The sequence below is a fragment of the Asterias amurensis genome, chromosome 12, assembly GCF_032118995.1.
Source record: "Asterias amurensis chromosome 12, ASM3211899v1".
Taxonomy (NCBI): Eukaryota; Metazoa; Echinodermata; class Asteroidea; order Forcipulatida; family Asteriidae; genus Asterias; species Asterias amurensis.
In genome coordinates, this window is record NC_092659.1 from 10132958 (window position 1) to 10155712 (window position 22755).

The window sequence follows — 22755 nt, forward strand, 5'->3', positions numbered from 1 at the left end:
ATCCCCTTGTTGGAGTTTGCCAAGTTCAATATTGACGGAGAGGACATCTAAACCAACTAACAAACAAACAAACTATGAAGCTCCGAAGAAGGTAGCTTGAATTCCAGCAACATGGTACATTCCAATGCAATGGAAGACCCTGCCAGATCGGCCGCTGGGTCAGCACCATAGAGCCCAGAGCTATCAACACTCTTTTCTCTCGCTAATAATGCAATGCCAGACCTACGCAGGGATGCCTAGACTTGTGCACAAGTCGTTAATGGTCTGCTGCGGTGAGATAGTCAAGGGTGGCGGTGCTCTCGCGAGATCACTGCTCTCGCGCGAACTGCTGGTTGCCGACTTCTACTCCCCCTTAAATGGGACCGTAGTCGTGAGCGCACTAGTCTCGCGGGGCCAGTAGTCTCGCGAGAATACCGCGGGAATTGGAACGCTATGACCGCGACATTTAACGACTTGTCCACAAGTTTAATGGATTCTAAGTCGGTACCTTACAAGTCTGGCGGTGATAGCGTTCCGAATCTCCCCGCGATTCCCGTGGTATTCTCGCGAGACTACAGGCCCCGCGAGACTACTGCTCTCACGACTTATGGGCTAGAGTCACAAACTCAACGAGCTGTGAACTTGCACTTGAACCTACTCGGACGATTGGAAAATACACTCTGGTGTAGGGTTGTTTTGGCTTGGAGGGGAAATAACTCGACGGGCCAAGGGACTCCCCATAACTGAGCTGGCGAGGACTAAAGTTCAAGAGTCAATGACTTATTTTCCCTTTACTGTAAAACGCTGTGAGACTTTGAAGTACTTGTCAAGTATTTTTAAATATTTAGCATTCACTGTATGCTATGGAAGTTTATTTGTGCACCCTATAAACTTTGTCGCGTGACAAAATGGGGCTTCGCGTGCGCATTTACATGGGGGAACATCACACGTTAAACCGAGGGGCCGTGGTTTCCATAGACTAGTCTTCGCGTGTACCCTCTAATGCAATGTGCGGAGAGTCATAATGACGATATAATGTAAGCGGTGTGTGATATTAAAGGAACACGTTGCCTTGGATCGGTCGAGTTGGTCTTTGAAAAGCGTTTGTAACCGTTTGTTACAAAATGCATATGGGTAGAAAGATGTTGTAAAAGTAGAATACAATGATCCACACAAACACGCCTCGAAGTTGCACAGTTTTCCTCCAGCCTCGTCGACAAACACGGTCGGCCTTTTATGGGAGTCAATTTTTTGACACCCATAAATGGCCGACCGTGTTAGTTCGCAAAGTAAAGGGAAAACCACGCAATTTCGAGGCAAATTTGTGTGGATCATTGTATTCTACCTTTAAAACTTCGTTCCAACCATATGCATTTTATAAAAAAAACGGTTACAAAAGCTTTTTATAGACCAACTCGTCCGATCCACGGCAACGTAGCCCTTTAAGCATTCCAGCGTCTCCTGCTGCCCGTGGTGAACCAGCACAGCCCAAATTATTGGTAAGGAACTTTAGTTGGAAATGGAAGGGTAAGGTTGAATACGCATCCAGGGACGCACGTTCTGATTGTACCATAGTCTGCAATAACAGGTAGCTTCCTGGTACCATTATACAAACGAAGTCAACCTGAATTTCCCTGAACCCCGGCTGCTGTGTGCAAGGACCTTATCGCTAGTCATATGCAAGATCATATTACTGTCGCGACTGCAATACTTGTCAATTTGCATAGAGGGTCCAAAACTTCGTGGACTGGCGGTGCCATTTACGGGGACACATTTCAAACTCCGCCCAGTTGTATTGTTATTGATATCAATACAGTTTATTAAAGTAACTTGCAGCAATGGCCCCTGCATCGGAATAATAAAATAACTATCCAAAGTTCTGGCTATATGTTTGTTCGGTGAATCCAGCACCGGGAAATCCCTACCTGGTTTGTTTGCCGCCAACGGCTGAGGTAGAAATCTGCATGCACCGATTGCTCATTTCTCACTGAAATGTGCGCAGTATATTTAGGACTAATCACTTGAGGAACCCATCTTCTAAATGTCATGAAAGATCATATTGCTCTGGAAAAGTAAAACAAAGGTTGCAGTCCGCCAACCATGCAGGACCAACGAAGTTGGCAATTAGGCTTAGTCGTCGCCTGCTTGGTGAGCTGTGGACTAGTCGGCATGATCGTAATTGTAAACCAGTCATCAAGCGAAATCAGTAGTTTACATTCAGCCCTGAAAGCTCAGGAATCAAGAATTAGCATTCTTGAAATACAGAACAGAAACCTGCATCTGGTGCTGGAGAATATACAATGGAAGTTGAATAAAAAGGAACACAATCCAATGAAGACTGACGGTGATCATGTTGCCAGAAGGCTATCTACCAGTGAGACTGACGGTGATCTTGTTGCCAGAAGGCTATCTACCAGTGATTTGCCTCCTAACTCCTTAAATCAAGGAGCACTTGATGCAGAGGTCTTTGGAGACAGAAAGGCTAAGGGAGATGATGGTGCCTTCATAGAAGGCGACAGAGTCACGGAGGTAAGTTGCGCACGGTAGTATGATGGAGGTAGAATTAGTACCATAGCGCATTACTGTTGGTGTTGAAAGACACTGGACACTATTGGTAATTGTCAAAGACCATTTTTCCCACTTGGTGTATCTCAACATGCATAAAATAACAAACCTGTGTAAACTTGAGCTCAATTAGGTCGTCGAAGTTGCGAGATAACAATGAACAAAAAAACACCCTTGTCACACAAGTTGTGTGCTTTCAGATGCTTGATTTCGAGACCTCAAAATCAAGTCTGAAGTCTCGAAATCAAATTCGTGGAAAAATACTTCTTTCTCGAAAACTGCATTACTTCAGAGGGAGCCGTTTCTCACATAGTTTTATACTATCAACAGCTCCCTAATTACCTATAGTGTCCACTGCCTTTAAACTCTCGTTGTGTTGATAATCGTTCTTGTATGTTGTCAGGAAAAAGCAATATCAGAAGAAAAGGATGATTATCATCTTCGGACCTTCCGATCAACCCGTAACCAAAGCCGTAAAGGTATGTTGTCTAGTTTGCTGAATTGCTCATTTTGTTCAATGTTAACTCTCTTGTATTCTGTCATTATGTAATTATGCATAAACGTACCTTTATTGTCTAATATTTCCTTTGTATTACAGAAGGACGAAAAGCATGCAAAGGATGCAAAGGTATGCACGAATTTTTGTGTATCTTTCAGCCCAAGCGAGTTTTCTATACCTTCCACCAGGGTAGTAGTTAAAAAGCAGGACAGTTCTTTTCAGAACTGAGAAGTCTCCCGAACATCCGATAGTAGAATAAAGAAAGACAGTTCTCTAAGAACAAACTCTACCTGGCAAGTAGATACACACAATGGTGTTACCGCAAACAAAATATATAATGTTTTTCCAATTTTAATTGAGAAATTTCTTAATATTGTGCTTTAATGTGTTAATTGTAGTTTCGTTTCATTTGTGAAAGATCAAAAAGGTGACACTGGACGTACGTCTTATGGAGGGGAAAAGGGAGCAAAAGGAGAACGAGGCCGCAGGGGTGAGAAACCTAAAGTACACACAATCATAGGGGGGATCATCATTGACAAGATGGGTTTTAATAACACTGGACACTATTGGTAATTGTCAAATACCATTCTTCTCACTCCAGACATCTCAACATATGCATAAAATAACAAACCTGTGAAAATTTGAGCTCAATTGGTCGTCGAAATTGAGAGATAATAATGGGAGAAAAAAACACCCTTGTCACATGCAGTTGTGTGCTTTTTAGATGCTTGATTGCGGGACCTCAAAATCTAATTGTGATGTCTCGAAATCAAATTCGTGAAAAATGACTTCTTTCTCGAAAACTACCGTCGTTACTTCAGAGGGAGTCGTTTTTCACAATATTTTATACCATCAACAGCTGCTCTCCATTGCTCGTTATCAAGTAAGGTTTTATGCTAATATTATTTTTGGTAATTACTATTACCAATAGTGTCCACTGCCTTTAATTATAGCTGAGGATATAAATAGCAAATAGAACCAAGGGGCATTTTGCCACTGGAGTGCGTTTATGCCACTATTCTGGGATTTTTGTTAAAGTTATTCTTTCTGATTTAATTTCTGAATAGAATACTTTATATTATTATGAAGCTGTTATTTGATCATTGTGTTTTTTCTTTAGGTCGCGTTGGAGAGCAAGGTACGTGGTATAGGTCTACAACGTACACACCATAATGCCGGTTCCTATTGCGGCTACATTTATCTTATACTACAGTCACCGTGGTCAAGTGGTTAGACTGCAGAACTTGCAATCACAAGGTTGTGGGTTCGAATCCCCAGCTAATCGCTGATTTCACAATGACTAGAATAGATATTGTCGTCTAGTTACTGAATCACAATTTCTGGATTTGTGTAATTCATAATCAAGTTTGTATGAGAGAGATTGGCTGTTGCCAGCTTGGTGTTTATATCCCTTTGTGGGAGTTTGCCGAGTTCCCTTAATGGGAAGATCATTCAAACAAACAAAACATACTATATTAAGTTAAATGTTGACATCATCCTAATGTTACACTGGTGACTGGTTATTATACACCTTTCACTTCTCCAAAATGGCAATGTTTGTGTCACGAGTAAACCTTCTTCATGAAAAGTCGGGAAAGCTCGGAATAATGTCGAGGACTTAAAGGCAGTGGACACTATTGGTAGTTACTCATCATAAAACCTTTCTTGATTACGAGTAATGGGGAGAGGTTGAGAAACAGCTCCCTCTGAAGTGACATAGTTTTCGAGAAAGAAGTAATTTTCCACGAATTTGATTTCGAGACCTCAAGTTTAGAATTTGAGGTCTCGAAATCAAGCATCAGAAAGCACACAACTTCGTGTGACAAGGGTGTTTTTTTTTCTTTCATTATTGTTTCTCGCAACTTCGATGACCGATTGAGCTCAAATTTTCACAGGTTTGTTATTTTCAATATGCATATGTTGAGATACACCAACTGTGAAGACTAGTCTATGACAATTACCAATAGTGTCCACTGTTTTTAAATCCTAACTTCTCGTACTCATAATCATTTGTTGTGATATGAGCATATACATGTAGACCTTTATCACGGTGCAGCCATCTTGAATTTCTACCATTGAAATCAATGTTACCAAACCGAGGCTGGAAGAAAAAGAGTTTGGTTCCTATTATTGTTATTCATTATCGATACGAGGAACAAACCACGATGGAGGCACCGTGATAAAGGTCTATAGGTCTAAGATGCACCGCTATTAAAACTTCCAATATAATAGACATTTACCACGCTGTCACCATCTTGGTCATGTTCCCTGTTTCCAATAACAGTAATAAATGCTAACATTAATAGCGCATGGAACCAGACTATTATTTCGTCCAGCCTCAGTTTGGTTACCATGAGTTGGAATGGAGTAAAATCAAGATGACCACACCGCGGTAAAGGTATATTGCTGGTCATTGTGACAAGCTCATTTTGAGAGGTTTCTTATTGACTTTGCAGGCCCTCCAGGGGAATGTGAACACTCTACCACGACTGACTCAACTACTCCTCGTCAGGGCACACAGGTAATTCAAACACATCTTATTCATAATATCAAAGTCTTATATAGCGCACCGTCTATCAAACAAGGTACTCGAGGCGCTGAGTATATACACACTTCCAGAAAGGTTATTGCAGTGACGGATTCCGAGACCCAATTGTTTGGCACCTTATAAGGGTTTACAAGGTGCTACGGCGCATTAAGCAGCCACAACCAGGAACACCGGGGCGAACCCCATTCTCTTTTCGATAAGTGCTGGGTTCTTTTACATGCGTTACACAGCACATGGGACCAACGACTTTACGTCCCATCCGAAGAACGAAGTAAACTTCGGAGCCGGAAGTAGCGAAATCTCGGAGTGCAACAGACACGCACACGTGTGACGCTAAACAAGGTCAGTCATTGCGTCACACGCGAGCGTTTCTAGTCTGCTGTACACCCACAGTTTTTGCAACTTCTATTAAGGCTGCAAAGTTGACATGCTTTTAATGTGTGCAGTGTTACGAAAAATTCCCCATTTTTATAGTTTATAAACAGCATTTCTTATAACAAACCTTTAATCCTCAGAACAAACCTATTAATTTCATCCGGCTTTAAAAAGCCGGGTGTAATTCGTTTAAAATGCTCTTAATAATTTATTTATTATAACCTTGGCATGGTTGAGTAGGCATCGTAGATACCGGTTAACTGTTTTAAATTTAACATTTTTTAGTAATACAGAATTGAAAGCAAAAATGCACCTCTTTGCGCGGCTTATCAGTCGGAAGTCAAAAACTGCTTAATCTATGACATTGATGTGTAATAACCCCGTAACGTCGTTGATGGTAAGAAACACCACACACGCGCAGTCGTGTATGACCGTTACTTTAGACGACACCTGTTGTACTTTCTGTTGTTCCTGTATTGAAGCAATCCCGATTAGTTTTAAACACAAAAGACTAGTGAGGACCCATGAAAACAAAGAACCGACTAGTGAGGACCTATTGTCCCTATTGAAAAATGTCCATACAAACTAAACCAGCGGTGGTGTGTTCAGCGGTTGAACATCTCTTTGCTTGGAAACAAAACAAAAACAGAAAGAAACGAACCCTATATACATGCTACCGTAAAATAATCTTTCTGTCCATCCGGGCTATCCTAAATTGTGACATTTTTGTAAAATAAGCCTTACACAATGGGTAGATTTTCGTAAACAAACTATACACTCTTTTTAATTTGGGTTGGAGGCAGCAGCGTTGACAGTGCCAGGAACCGTAGATTGATACGGTACACACCATAGGCTGCCAATGGACCCGGAAGCAAAACTCGTTTTATTATCTGGTTTTTCCCTTACATCGATGTGTGTAAAAACTGTTGAAATGAGAAAAATTTATTAGTAAAACAAATTCAATTGCTATTCATTTCTTCAATCAGCGAGGCAGTAATTAGTCACACTTATGGTTTAGAGTTATAATCATTTAGAGTGTGCTCTTGATATGCCTTTCCTTAACTTTAATTTATTTTTGTATATTGAAAATACTACGAAATGCTGTGTGGCCATATAAGTTTTGTTGACAGCACAGTTATTAAGCGGTTGTAGGGAGCACAACCGCGTTGAAGATCATTGTCATTTTGAGGAGCATTTTTTTACCGAGCATGCACAGCCACGTAAACTATTTGGTCAAAATGATTGCAACCGTCTTCCGTCTTTGTTCACACTACCAGGTTACTGGGTGCATGCTTGGTTGGAATTGCACCACGTGAGATAGTAGGTGAAACACGCAACTTGATGCTAAGTACCCTCATCTCCCCGCTTAATAATAATAATAATAATAATAATAATATTAGGACTTGTAATGCGCACATATCCACCCTGCTGTGTGTTTAAGGCTTATAATGTATTACCGTCCCCTTGCTTCTCCCGTACTGACTCGAAAGCTCCCTATGAGTATGCTGCCTCCATATGGTCATGTCCCTCGTATCGAATAACAACAATGCGTACTAATAATCACCTTTCAGTTAGGAACCAGACTAGTTTGCTCTTCCAGCCTCGGTTTTGGTAACATTTATATCAATGGGATAAATTTAAGATGGCTGCACCATAATATTAGTTTATAACGTGGGCTGGATCGAGTAATAGGATTCAAAAGAGGGCGCTTTCAGAGGAAGTTTGTACACGATGGGATTTGATGCATTGCATGGTGAGGTTTGCGGTAATATGTACTTGCCAGGTAGAGTTTGTTCTTAGTTAGAGAACTGTCTTCCTTTATTCTACCATACCTGTATTCTACTACCACGGATTAGTTCTGAAAAGAACTGTTTTTTGTTTTAATTACTAGGCGGAAGGTAGCAAGTTGGCTAGGACTACTACTTTAGCTTTGTGATCGCAATACGCCTCTTTTAATATTAAGCATGAGGTACTTCACAATGCTAACTCAAAACGAGGCGATGGGCGCAGCCACTCCAAGTGATGGGGAAGTGCGCCCATAGCCTCATTTTGGGTAAGAATTATGACGTCATGCATAAGTATTGAGAGAGGCGTATTAACTGCACTACCGCGGAGTGAGCATTGGTCTCTTAACGTTTCTCTCTAGTCATCGCCAGCAGGAGACTGCGCGGTTGTAGAATATTATATAGCAAGACAGTTGAGAACAAACTCTATACCTGTCAACTTTACACATACTGTTGACGCAAACCCCCTCAAAAAGATATATTATATTGAAATATATATAATAATGATAATGGTAGATGGTCTTAGCTTTCGATCCAAACTGGACCTTCTGCAGAGGCATAAACAAGTACAAACAAATACATTATCCATTTATAGAAAAAAAGGGGGAAAGGGATTAAGGGAAAGATCCAGAAAAAAGTGGGGAAAATACAGTAAATCAAGTTTCTATTTCAGAAACAATTGGTGGCCATGAACCGATAGGAGCACAAAGGATGTTCAGTATGAAAGGGTGTATTACTGGAGATTGTAACACACTAACTTTTGCACGAAATTAACGGTTGGGTTTCAATCAAGATTCATGGACTTGCCCAGTCCCTCCAAACCAGCGTTCGAGCATGTCGATGTTGCGCCCTATAGCGTTATTTAATACAAAAGCTACCAAGACTGGTCACTTGTCTTTGTCCGCAATGATAAAGACAGGAATTGTTCTTACAGAACCATGAAATGATTTCATTGAATACGAAGATTGCATTAGATTGCTGTTCAATGACGTACTTTCTATATCTGTGTTTTGACTGGTCCCAGGTGATATTTGGCAACTACCACTTACGGTCATGCAATGTATGTAGGATTTTACTGCGAATTTCCATGTAAAATATATGCGAATGTCAAAGAGGATTATTATAAACGGGGGTTGGCGTAGGTTCAAAGCAGATCTCTGGCGTTTTTCACAAGCCTCGAAAAAGAGCTAGCAGATTTGCCTCGATCACAGAGTAATGGTCGGCGTTGCCGGAAAAAAACAAAAAAATCTTTTTTTGAAACGTACAAACTCACGATATGGTCCGTACATGTACTTTGCAATTGTGTTTACTTTACGCATTACAGGCAAAGTCTGCCTCGATTGACGTCCTCTCGGGTTGGGGTCTACTTTTAAATTTGTAAATAACATAGGAACTGATTTTTCAAAACCTTAGTTAACTGTTTATTCACATTCCACTCATCAAAACACATATATTAGTGGCAGAAGCTTTATTTTGAAAAAATACCACTTCCAGGTAACTTTAACTAAAATTTATTTTTGTATATTGAAATGCTATGTGACAATATGACTTTTGTTGACAGCAGTTTTTGGGATGATCCGATAACAGAAGGTCATAGTCCTTTGGATGGCACCCCCATTCATTTACTATGTGTTTGTTCAACTGCATTTATTAACCATTGTTTGAAGTTCAACAAACTGTTATTTATGTACAGTGGATGTTCATGTTTGAATGAAAATAAGACAAACAAACAAACGAAGAAACAAACAAGCTACTCAGTACTTTTCCCTAGTTCTGTGAAAAAAACACATGCTAATACTCGGGTGGAGTTCTGCAATTTTAAAGCAGTGTCTTACCAACTAGAACACCGATATTGCATGGTGGCTATCTAGAGGCAGTTCGAATCCTAATCAGCAGTCAGATCTCATGGGTGCGTTCGATTAGCTTTCCTGGGACGACCCCGGTCTGCCGCGGTACGTTCGAATAGCTTTGAAGTAATTCCAGGGGCTCACCCGGGTGGGCCCCAAGTGCCCTGCTTGTGGAACGGGTCACTTGGGGCTGGCCCGAGGTGCATGACGTCACTACGAGAGCGGTGAGTGATCGTTCGATTAGCTCTTGTCAGGGGCTCACCCGAGTGAGCACCGCGGGGTCGATACAGGGAAGCTAATCGAACGCACCCTGTATATTCGCGATTCATTTTATTTTGTTCAGCGTTTGAATTTCGTCACCGTAACGCCTTGTTGATAGCGGGTACCAACCGCATCGCTCTCTGTATTAAGCGCTTCACACGGACACCCTCGAAATTAAAGTCGCCTGCGGAGGATCTTTGGAGATTCACGTTGAAGATGCTATGTCAGTTTTTTGGCCCCAAACAAAAAAAAATTGACTGAATGGTATTTCAAAGATTATCACCCGCTCTAACGAAAAAAAGTGTCATTTTTACTTTTAATGGTCAGGAACCATGACAAAAATTTAAAACGTTTCTTATCAAGAATTGGTCACGTGATATATTGTCGGGATGATATCAAATTTTGTGCACTTTATTTCACTGCTACTAATAATTGGCGGACTTTTTCGAGCAATGGCTCAAATGAAAGCTTGTAACTTTCTCGACCCCCATCAAAGTACCTTTTGAATTTTAAATCAAAATTTTTGGGTCAAAAGTCTGACATAGCATCTTTAATAATTGTTGGTTTTTTTTTTTTTATCAACTTCACGACAAAATAATTTTGGAGGATGCTTAATTTCATTGCCATCTTTAAAGCAGTTCTTTTTTTAAGTAAACACCGTGGTTTCTGTTCTGGGTTCTCTACCAAACTATGATCCTACCTTTAAAGACACTGGACACTATTGGTAATTGTCAAAGACCAGTCTTCTCACTTGGTGTATCTCAACATATGCATAAAATAACAAACCTGTGTATAAATTTTAGCTCAATCTGTCGTCGAAGTTGCGAGCTAACAATGAAAGAAAAAACACCCCTGTCAGGCGAAGTTGTGTGCGTTCAGATGCTTGATTTCGAGACCTCAAATTCTAAATCTGGGGTCTCGAAATCAAAATCGTGGAAAATTACTTCTTTCTCGAAAACTACACCACTTCAGAGGGAGCCGTTTCTCACAATGTTTTATACTATCAACCTCTCCCCACTACTCGTTACCAAGTAAGGTTTTATGCTAATAAATATTTTGAGTAATTACTAATAGTGTCCACTGCCTTTAAGTATCCACTGTGCGCCTGATTAGTTAAAACTTGACTCGCTTTCGTGTCCTGGTGTATATTTAGGGCGCAGAACAGCTTGTATGGCCAGCGTTACTTGCGGCACACTTTGAGGGAGGCAGATATGCTACCATCAACACTAGTGAAAGTAAGTCGATTGAAAACGTGTGTCACCTAAGTTCATTCTTTTAGACGATCGAGTCAAAATGCTGGTTTCACATACAGATCATTATTTAAACAAAACAGCGAACATGATCAGAGTAAGTCATTTTATAATTCTTGATCTGAGGCGCAGTGGATACGTACACTATTTTTAAATTTAGGTACCCGATTTACTCGAGCACGTATTAAAGGGAACACGTTGCCTCGGATCGGACGAGTTAGTCTTTGAAAAGCGTTTGAATTTGAAACCGTTTGTTATGAAATGCATAGAAAGATGTTTTTTAAAAAAAGTATAAGAATATAATGATCCACACAAGTATCACTCGAAATTGCACGTTTTTTTTATAACGTCGCGAACTCACACGGTCGGCCATTTTATTGAGTCAAAAATTGACTCCACAAAATGGCCGACCGTGAAAACCAGTGCATGTCCAACTATTTGCATTTCATAATAAATGGTTTCAAACGCTTTTCAAAGACCAACCCGACCGAACAAACAATCAATGTGGTATATTGCTTCCTTTTCGCCTGTTCTAATAACATGATAGTGGATGATGCCTCTCGCTGTGCCTTTCCTGTGTGCACGGCATCTATTGTGAATCATATCTAGTATTTTGGCCGCGGTCTTTAAGAGAATGACCTTAGTGTTGACACACAGTTTCTATATGTCTAATGGTAACTATTGTATAATGTTTAAAACCCTTTAGCCCCATCAATACTCAGTGATACTCTCTGCTCATTTTGAAGGAGATGTTGAATCCCCTGCAATCGTGGAAAGTAAGTTTGTATCAAATCATCATGTTTATAGATCAATATACAAAATAATAATAATTATAATAATATTAATAATAATAATATTAATAATACTAATAGCTAATTCTTGTATAGCGCATTGGGAAGGGGTTATGATTATTATTTATTATTGTATCAGTATATTATAGAGATCTACAATCCCGGCCAAAGTGCTTAGGCCACCCGTTCCTAACACTATAAAAAAAAACATTCCACATACACTTCTCACTGACAAATCATTCTCTCCCCGACCCCTGTCCCCCCAATTTGGACGACGGATGGTTCTGCGACGGTAATGGTGACGTTTGCCGTCATCTGCGCATGCAGAACGGTCGCCCTCAATTTCTTACGACGGTACTTGGGATGAATCTGCGTTGTGCTGGAAACGACAACGTTTGGCTGTAAACTACCTACCGTCGCAGGAATATCCGTCGTCGAAAACGAAAGCTCCCAAATGTTGACTGGAATGCAGAAGACCGTGCAATCAGCACCAACATTGAATGGGGGCGGGGGGGGGGGGGCAAATAGATATGACCGGGATTGTTAAGAACAAATATTGGTCATAATCAATTTTGCAATGTATCAAAAGTTTAATCAATAATTCAAATTCATAAATTCAGACATTTGATTTACATTTGTTTCAAGAGCTGTTTCTATTTTGAAAGCTTGTCAGACAAATTATTGTGAGAAATCAAATCTCTCTAAATGTTAGTCAACAATAAACAGACAGCGCATGTATGCTAATACTATTGGTTGTTATCAATTGGTAGGCTTCCATCGAGGCCTTCGTGGCGTAGACAGGTGTGTAGCCGCGCAGCGAAAGGGACTTCAAACCATACGTTCGAGAGGTTTCGCTGCGCATGGCGAAACAACTTTGTCCTAGCCACGGGGGCCTTGACGAAAGACTACATCATTGGTTGCCACCTTATAGTGCACAAACAGCAAGTTTTGATTACATTAACTGTTGTCAGACAATGAAAGTTGCATGAAAAGTGGTTTGAAATAATATGTTGATGGGTAGGGGGCAAATACTGTAGTTGAATAATTATTGTAATTCTATATACACAACCACACGATAATATCACAGACACCGGGCACTTTTTGTCAAAGCGCAGTATTTATCACTGGTTGGACTCAATTTGTCATAAAAGTTGCAAGAGAATATTGCAAAAAAAAACTTGTTGCAAAAATGTATGTACTTTTAGGAAGGCTTCAGGCCTGAAGTCTCTTAACAATGATTATGTGAGTGAGAAATTACTTCTTTTTCAAAAGCTATATAACCTTCCTTCAGAGGGAGCCGTTTCTCACAATTTTGTCTCTTAGACCATTGCTCTTTACTAAGTTTTTATGCTAAAAAGTGTTTTGAGTATTTGGACCAGTTGATATAATGTAAGATTCAATGCAAATTGATCAAACAATTTTCAATTTATCTCGATCCATAAAGGACTATTGGGATCAGGTCGTCTCAGTGGTGTATTTCCCTATAATGTTTACCTCTGTGGACTCCAGTTCGAATCCCACTTCAGACCAAAGCCTTGCTTTGGGATTGGGTTTTCAATCCTTAACTAATTGAATGGGTTCCCCCTTTTGGGGGGTTTCCCTCCAATGTCTAAAACAGAACATTCCTACTCAACATCGTTCTTTCGGCGCTAGTGCCGTTGGATGTGTATTTGAATACATACAACAAATTAATAAATAAACCTATGGGAAACATTGAACATTGACTTCCAAATTTTAAACTTCCCACGTATCGTTTAACCACATTTTCTTTGTTTTAAACAATTAATTACACTACAGAGAAGTAACTGTCCTATCCAAGTTTTCGGGGTAAACTGCTCAAACCCCCCATGGAGGGATCTGACATGTGAGGGGCATTGGACATTGACTGAATTATTGTCTTTCTATTCATTTTAGGGTGGGATCCAATAAACAGGGGATATGTCGACTTAAGTGATTTCGATGGTATGTAGCTTTTATTTTTCAGAATTTATAATTTTCAGTTTGTGGCAGAATTTATAAATTCATCACTGATGCAGGGTATAGCTTCTTCATGAAAGTGTTTCTTTTTGTTGGTTTGGGTGCTGTTGCGGTGTTGTATGTATTTTTGTCGAAAATGTTGTCTGCACACTTACGAATATACATCATCTCTCAGTGTCTGACACACTAGCAATCTATAATTCCGGCCATATCTCGTTTGGCCCCTGCCCCCTTTCAATGTTGTTTCCAACTTGTTGGGCCCCTGTCCCCTTTCAATGTTGGTTCCAACTCGTGTGGCCCTCCTGCCCCTTTCAATGTTGGTTCCAACTCGTGTGGCCCTCCTGCCCCTTTCAATGTTGGTTCCAACTCGTGTGGCCCTCCTACCCCCTTCCAATGTTGGTTCCAACTCGTGTGGCCCTCCTGCCCCTTTTTAATGTTGGTTCCAACTCGTACGGCCCTCCTGCCCCTTTCAATGTTGGTTCCAACTCGTGTGGCCCTCCTGCCCCATTTCAATGTTGATTCCAACTGGTTGGGCCTTCCTGCCCCCTTTCAATGTTGGTTCAAACTTGTTGTCTTTGAAAAGCGCTATGTAACCGTTTGTTAGAAAGATGTTGTAAAAGTAGAATACAATGATCTACACAAATAATATGCCTCAAAATTGCGTCGTTTTCGTTTTACCCTGTCGACAAACACGGTCGGCCATTTATGGGGGTCAAAAATTTGACTCCGATAAATGGCCGACCGTGTTAGTTCGCGACGTAAAATGAAAACCGTGCAATTTTGAGTGATACTTGTGTGGATCATTATAAACTACATTTAAAACATCTTTCTAACCATATGCATTTCACAACATTCGGTTTCAAACGCTTTTCATAGACCAACTCGTCCGATCCAAGGCAACGTGCCCTTTAATATAGGGCCTACGCGCATAGGTCACAATAGAGCAGGCGTTTCTGCAATTGAGTCGCAATAGAGTGCAGTTTCTGCAATTGAGACGCAAGTAAGCAGTAATTTCTGCAATTGAGTCCGCATAGAGCAGCAATTTCTGCAATTGAGTCGCAATAGAGGAGAGCAGTTTCTGCAATTGAGTCGCAATAGAGGAGCAGTTTCTGCAATTGAGTCACAATAGAGCAGCAATTTCTGCAATTGAGTCATAATTGACTGAGCAGCAATTTCTGCAATTGAGTCACAATAGAGCAACAGTTTCTGCAATTGAGTCACAATAGAGCAACAGGTTCTGCTATTGATCGTAAAACTACGTTCATATAAAAGCAATGACACAGTCTGGTGATGATGTGCGTATAGTCAAACCTCATCAGAAAAACATTCTGCCCAAGGATTTTACTGACAAGCAGTTTGTGTGACAACAGTGTCCAATGTACTATAAATAACTTGTTGTTTGTGCAGTGCATTGTGTCGTATCCAGGTACGTTATCGTATTGCATACAAATTGACCATTTTGGGAATCCCCCTAATCACGCAAGGCAATGTTAAAGCTGGAGCATGGCCAAGTTTGAGGAGAGTATTATTACGGAAACAGTAATGTAATTTAATGTGAGGGTGTGTGTGTGTGTGTGGTTCTGTTTTCGCAATGATCAGCGTACATGGTTCTGTTTCGCAGACGTGATTGAGGACCGTGTATAGTAACACAATGCACACTTGCTTCTGAAGATTGAAACAAACCCTGATATGACTGTATGATTTTCTATCTACGCAACACATTCACGTAATCGGCATGAAATTTGTTGTGTGGACAGATACGGTTACATGTAACGTCCGACATGTGTTCCGACAAACCTAGTGCATGTTCTTATTTCTACCCTAGCCCTTTAAAGCCCTCACTTTAATACCCCTAACCTAACCCAAACCCAAACCCAACCCCTAACCCAAATCTTAGCATCGATTATATTACGCTTTTTGAGTTGGGTTCCTTTTTTCTTTTTTTTCTTTTTAGGAATAAGGGGTCCATTTTGTCAAAGACCAACATTTTGTTGACTTTGATTAAAGGGAAGGTACATGCTTGGTAATTACTCAAAACAGTTATTAACTTAAAAACTGACTTGCTAACAAGCATTGGAGAGCTGTTGATAGTATAAAACATTGTGATAAATGGCTCCCTCTAAAAAAAACTTAGTTTTTGAGAAAGAGGTAATTTCTCACTAAAATAATAAAAGACTTCTAGCTAGAGGTATTTTATTCCTATCTGAAAGCACACAAATTCGTCTAACAAGGGTGTTTTTTCTCTCATCATTTTCTTGCAACTTCGATGACCAATTTAGCTCACATTTTCACAGGCTTGTTATTTTATGCTTATGCTGGGATACACCAAGTGAGAAGGCTGGTCTTTGACAATTACCAATAGTGTACGTTCCCTTTAAACAGTAAATGTATGTTTTCCTTCCTTCATCTACATTGATCAAATCACTCGACAAACATATGGCTCTATTCCAAATCATTGATGACCTCTGCTCAAACCCTTTTCAACAATTGATAACTTGTATAATGTATAGAAGAGTTTGCGGTAACACCATGTATTAACAATCTCTAAATGAGTTGAGGTGGTTCTGAAAAGAACTGTTGGGTTAACTCGACGTTTCGATCAGTATGCTCTGATCGTCTCCAGAGCATACTGATCGAAACGTCGAGTTAACCCAAAACGGTTCTTTTCAGAACCACCCCAACTCATTTAGAGATTGTTAATACATGGTGTTACCGCAAACTCTTCTATATCTTATCTCCACCATGCAAAGTTTCAAATCCTACTTGTATAATGTACGCCCCTGTGCCCATTCTCCCTGCAATCCAAATGATTGTCTTGTCATTTTACCCCCAAAAAGCAAATTTCGGAAGCTTTAAAAGCACATTGAAAACATCTTTTTTTATCTTATAACAAACCGATTGCGCTACTAATGTTTACATTCGATCACTGTACCTGTATTAAAGCCAGTGGACCCTTTCGGTTCAGAAAAAAATAGAAATTCACAGATTTACAAATAACTTACAGGGTTTACAGAAGGCAATGGTGAAAGACTTCTCTTGAAATATTAGTCCATGAAATGCTTTACTTTTTGAGAAAACAGCAAAACAATATAAATTCTCGTTAACGAGAATTACGGATTTATTTTAAACACATGTCATGACACGGCGAAACGCGCGGAAACAAGGGTGGGTTTTTCCGTTGTTTTTTTCCCGACTCTGATGACCGATTGAGCCTAAATTTGCACAGGTTTGTTATTTGATATAGAAGTTATGGTAGACAAAGTGTGGGCCTTGGGCAACACTGTTAACCGAAAGGGTGCAATGGCTTTAAATGAGTATAGAAAAACAAAGCTACACAGTAAAGCCATGGGAAGACTCGTACCGATGGACCATAATCGGCTGCATTTTCGATAAATAACACTTTTAACTAAAAACGAAGCCATTTATACAGTTGAATGTTGTGACATTGATTTAAATCACATTTGCTGATTGATGTTCCCATTATTCTACTTCAAAAGGGGTTTCTTTTGATATGAGAGTATTATGGTTATAGACTATACGTATTAATTACCGAGGTTTGAGCGAGCTCACGCGCCGTGGATTTGGCGCTGTGCACGGAGTGAAGTCGGGCTGTGCCAAGGGAGAATGGTGGCTGAACAATGTCAGTTAAGGATAAACACAGTTCCACCAACTAGGAAATTCTACGAGAATGTTTACACGATGTCATGTGTTTGTTCACGGAAGCTGTGGTTCTACATAGACCTCATTGTAATGATTTTGCTGCAATATTTTTCAGTGAAAAGCTTCAGAAGAAACTGCGAATCCCTTTATTTTTACCCTCAAATGATTTGATTTGAGAAGGGGGTAGCTGTCAGCTAGAGTCGGCAACTTCGCGGTCTCCCTTGGCACAGCCAGACCCCACGCCGTGCACAGCGCAAATTCCACGGCACGTGAGCTCGCTCGACCTCAGTAATTTACGTAATCTAACCATACTCTCAAAATAAACCTCTTCTGTAGTATAATACTGAGAAAAATCAAACAGCAAATGTGATTTAAATCAATCACAACAGTCAACTTTATAAAAGGGGCTTCTTTTTTTGTTAAAAGTATTATAGCTTCATCCGTCAAATTGGTGGAATAAATTTGCAGAACCTTGTTCTGGGGAGCACCGCACCGCACCTCTATAGCGCCCTGTTAGTTATTAATGTTGCCAACATGATTTGTATTGTGATGTTTTTTAACTTGATTGTTTAAGGTAACATGATTTGTATTGTGATGTTTTTTAACTTGATTGTTTAAGGTGGATGGGTTCCTTACTGGAGGTATGCTGATTGGATGGATTCAGATGTAAGGTCGCGATTTGTCCTCGGTCAAACAGGCAACGTCACTGTAACAGAGGGGGGAATCTACTATGTTTACAGCCAGGTATGAAACACTCCACACTGAATGATCCAACCGTTAAACGGGGCCTTTTAGTGGGGCTCTCTTGTAACATTTTGAACTTATCATAAGGCCTGTTCACACTGTCCAAAATATCAGGGTTTGAACCGGTTCCGAACCGGAGATTTTGTTCCCCCCTTTCACATGGTAAAACATTCAATCCGCCTCCGATCTTGGTCGCATGCTCTAGCCGGACTGAAATCAACCCAGGCAGTGACCAGGGTTGAAAATCTCAATACGGATCGAAATGGCATTTTTCGGCGTTAATCGTTATACGGGCGCATTAGCTGGTTCACGTTAAGACCAGTGTGAATGTTGCTTATCTCTGATCCGTGTCGAAAGAAGCGAGGCTGAACCGGAGAGGACCAGGTTTCAACGCGGTTCGAAATAGATGTAATGTGAGAAGCCATACGATGAAATTACAAAAGTTTTCTAACAAACCAATTGTGATTTATACAAATACTTTAGCGGTGGGGGACATCATTCCCACAGGGTGGGCTATTGGTTTTACAGACCCTTGACGTTACATCATCCCAACAGGGTGGGCTACCTTGACTTGACCTCTGGATATCCGATCAAACTCAGCTTTCCCTTTTAAAGGCACTGGCCACTCTTTGTACTTACTCAAAATAATTATTAGCATAAAACCTTATACTTGGTTAATGAGTAATGGGAAGAGACTTAATTTTCGAGAAAGAAGTAATTTTCCACGAATTTGATTTCGAGACCTCAGGATTAGATTTTGATGTTTCGAAATCAAGCATCTGAAAGCACACAACTTCGTGTGACCAGGGTGTTTTTTCTTTCTTTCACAGGTTTGTTATTTTGTGCATAAAATTTTGAGATACACCAAGGAGAAGACTCGTCTTGTCAATTACCAATAGTGTCCAGTGTCTTTAACATTGTGTCTATATTATTCAACTTTCTAGTTTGTTTGGACGTATAATCTAACGCATTTTGATTCGAGGCCTCATTTTTTTATACAAATAACAGACATTGCATTGGTATCAATATGTGTATGTTATGTTGTTTTGTTTGTTGTAGATGTTGTACTACGACCCTAGTGTGTTTATGGGACATAGTCTGTACATTGGAGAGCAGAAGCGATTCAGCTGCACAGAATGTACAGTGGATCGGGATCGTAAGTTCAACACATGCTACATTGGAGGTGTTGTACAAATCAACAATGGTGACAAGGTGGGGATCAGAGTGTCATACGCTAATCGGGTCATAAACCTGCATCCAGATAGTACTCATTTTGGTCTCATTAAACTTTCCTAAAATTCTCTGTTGAAATGTTGAAAGTCAGAGTCTATCGCTAGGTCATGTCTATCGCTAGGTCATGTTCTTAACTACAGATGTTATTCAGGGATTTTCATCAATTACCACTTTTCAATAACAATGGGCACGTTCGATAAGCTTCCCTGTGTTGCCTTAAGTGAACCGTTCCAGGGCACTTGGGGCTGACCCGGGTCAGCCCGAACATACCGAGGGCAGATCGGGGTCGACCCGGGGAAGCTAATCAAACGCACCCAATGACTCACTTTCTTTATTATTGCATTAAAACCCCAAAGACGCACCAACATGGAGTAAGGGGCTATACTATCCGTTGTATAGGCATTTAGTAAATGTAAATACATGTATAGTCAATTTCAGCATTTGCACTCGTGTTTTGGCTACGTTTTAAACGCACTGTACACGTTTGGTTATTTCGTATTAAGTATTAGCATAAAACCTTTCTTGGTAAGCAAACGGCGAGCTGTTGATAATATAAAACATTGTGAGAAACGACTACCTCTGAAGTAATGTAGTTTTTACGAGAGGGCAATTTCTCACTAAAATAAAAATAAACTTCTGGCCAGAGGCCTTGTATTCCCATCTGAAAGCACACTGTTTTTGTACAAAATGGTGTTTTTTCTTTCATCATTTTCTTGCAACTTCAATGACCAATTGAGTCCAAATTTTCACAGGCCTGTTATTTTATGCATAATGTTGGGATGCACCAAGTGAGAATACTGGTTATTGACAATTACCAAATGTGTACAGTGCCTTTAACGAAGTCATGGTACTGTAATAATGGACTGAAATTTGTACTTTTTATTTGAGTTTAGGAAGTGTACATTATAGTTGACGACGGGGTTGGCTTTTGGTGATGTTTAGGGTTTGCATATATTTAAGCCGAGAATTGTTTATTCTTTAACACACTTGATTGTTAGTATCTGACAAAAGAACTATAGAAACAAAGAAACTTTATAGCTATAAGTCAAAGTTGGTGCCTTTCATAAGACATCTATTAGTCGGTGACTTTTTTTCCCGGCCACTGTTTTTGGTGGAGTTTTTTTGTTTTGAATTTGTGTATTTTCGGTGGCGGTATTTTGAAAGCCTTAGCGTGCGTGCAATGACTACTTTTTAAAATGTTAGTCTGGTTCCACGTCAACATTTTCGTTGTGGTTTCGTATTTACACAATATCAACCGCGTAGATTTTCTGAGAGACAGCAACATCTCATTCGGCGTGTGGTAAACGGGACTCATAATGGAATGCTGCAAAGTGAATCGCAAACACTGGAATGTCGGCAGAAAACGAAACAAGAAGTTACATAAGAATCTATCATATTGGTTAATGTTATTGTATCTTTTTATTTTGATAACTTTGCCTAGATTTATGTTGAGATAAACAGTTTTAATTCCTTACATTTGGTTAATATCTGTAATCAATGGTGTAGAAGGGATATACCCTCAGAATGCTACATTGTTAGTTTCGGGTTTTTTCTTTCTTTAACAACATTGCATCCTTTCCCGTGTGCTTTTCATTATCAATGGGAGTTGCGGTGTTAATTATGCATTCATGACGTCACGAAGGAGTATTGTTGTTGTCCAACTCAACAAGGTAATAAGTTAATGTTGAGAGTTTCTCTACCCAACTGGTATTCTTGGTGCAAGGCGTTTCTCGTTTTCCAACTCGCCAACAGCTCCCGCATCGCCCGCGCTCATCAACACTCACCTGACTTAGCCCACTCAAACCCCCGCGTTCTCGCGGGGATGTGAGTGGGCTTAAAAGTCAGGTTATTGTACTGGCGGTTTGGTGATTATTTTGGCCATGCTGTGCGCGGAAGGAAAACGAGAAACGTCTTGCACCAGGACTACCCAAAAGGTGGGAAAATAGACACAGCTGATTTAACACTTATTAAATATGGCAAGTTTACAATTAGGTATTTTTCGTGCCAAGCACGCCTTGCCTTAGTGTTAAACTAAAGAGTTGGCTATTGTATAGTAAATTTATCAGATATCAATAAAGAGGCCCGTTTTACAGCATTTGGGTGTTTTGTAAAAACAAAGACTAAAAATGTTTGCAACTACTTCTTATCAGGCCAGTAGAACCTTCAAAAAAACAAAATGTAATGTTCATGTTATTAGCAACCACATACGGTTGGATTCGTTATAAAACGAAAATACATTAAAACTTTCAAAATACATCACCAAAATTTTAAAATCATTAATCACGTATGTACAAGATAAAGCAGATGTTTAAAAAAAGTAAACGTCATGCAGGTCTTGCCCATAATGTGATTGAATTATACACGTTGCTGTATCGATGGGAACAACAACGCGTCCTTCAGAAGGTTTGCCTGCCAACAAAATATTCTGAACGAAGTTTTAGAGATGATGATGAGGAACACGTTGCCTTGGATCGGTCGAGTTGGTCTTTGAAAAGCGTTTGTAACCGTTTGTTATAAAATGCATATGGGCGATTCCATGGTTAGTCGCATTGCACTTTTTAGTGGCATTTCTTGATCTTGGTGCTAGTAGTTCTATGTGAGATATTATTTCCACTAAGTTTATAGACTGATTTGTACTTGACACCCAAGGCTTTGAAGTGATGATATTAAAAATGCTGTGGGCGTTGTACTCTGGATGTTATAGCTTTGTAAAAAGCGGTTAGTCGCATTACACAAAAAGGACATGATAAAAAATACACTTGTCTCAATTCAAAAGTTTCCTCAAACTAAAAAACTTGCAAAGGTTTTTCTACATTTAGCACACATCTCTTATACATTAGTATCCAACAGGATACTTATAAATAGTCAGCAACTTGAACTTTTAGGTTTACGTGGCAAAACCATGGTTAGTCGCATTACGGTTAGTCGCATTACAGTTTGTCCGGCCACTTAAAGCCATTGGACCCTTTCGGTTCAGAAAAAAAAAAGTTCACAGATTTACAAATAACTTACAGGGTTTACAGAAGGCAATGGTGAAAGACTTCTCTTGAAATATTATTCCATGAAATGCTTTACTTTTTGAGAAAACAGCAAAACAATATAAATTCTCGTTAACGAGAATTACGGATTTATTTTAAACACATGTCATGACACGGCGAAACGCGCGGAAACAAGGGTGGGTTTTTCCGTTGTTTTCTCTCGACTCCGATGACCGATTGAGCCTAAATTTTCACAGGTTTGTT

At 39.9% G+C, this 22755-nt stretch overlaps 1 protein-coding gene across 9 annotated transcripts; it reads left to right on the forward strand.

Annotated features, from left to right (window-relative positions):
* Positions 1 to 1383: 1383 nt before the first annotated feature.
* On the forward strand, positions 1384 to 21640 carry LOC139945212 (uncharacterized). Of its 9 annotated transcripts, none has more exons than XM_071942511.1 (10): positions 1384 to 2508; positions 2948 to 3023; positions 3143 to 3172; positions 3462 to 3533; positions 4164 to 4181; positions 5500 to 5564; positions 11012 to 11093; positions 13814 to 13861; positions 18156 to 18280; positions 19340 to 21640. In XM_071942511.1, the coding sequence occupies exons 1-10, from the start codon at positions 2080 to 2082 to the stop codon at positions 19574 to 19576; spliced, it is 1182 nt and encodes a 393-aa protein (XP_071798612.1). In that variant the 5' UTR covers positions 1384 to 2079; the 3' UTR covers positions 19577 to 21640. The 9 variants fall into 9 exon arrangements, with proteins under 9 accessions (XP_071798612.1, XP_071798614.1, XP_071798613.1 ...); XM_071942513.1 differs by lacking the exon at positions 11012 to 11093 and adding an exon at positions 11815 to 11884; XM_071942512.1 differs by lacking the exon at positions 2948 to 3023 and adding an exon at positions 11815 to 11884.
* Positions 21641 to 22755: the final 1115 nt, after the last annotated feature.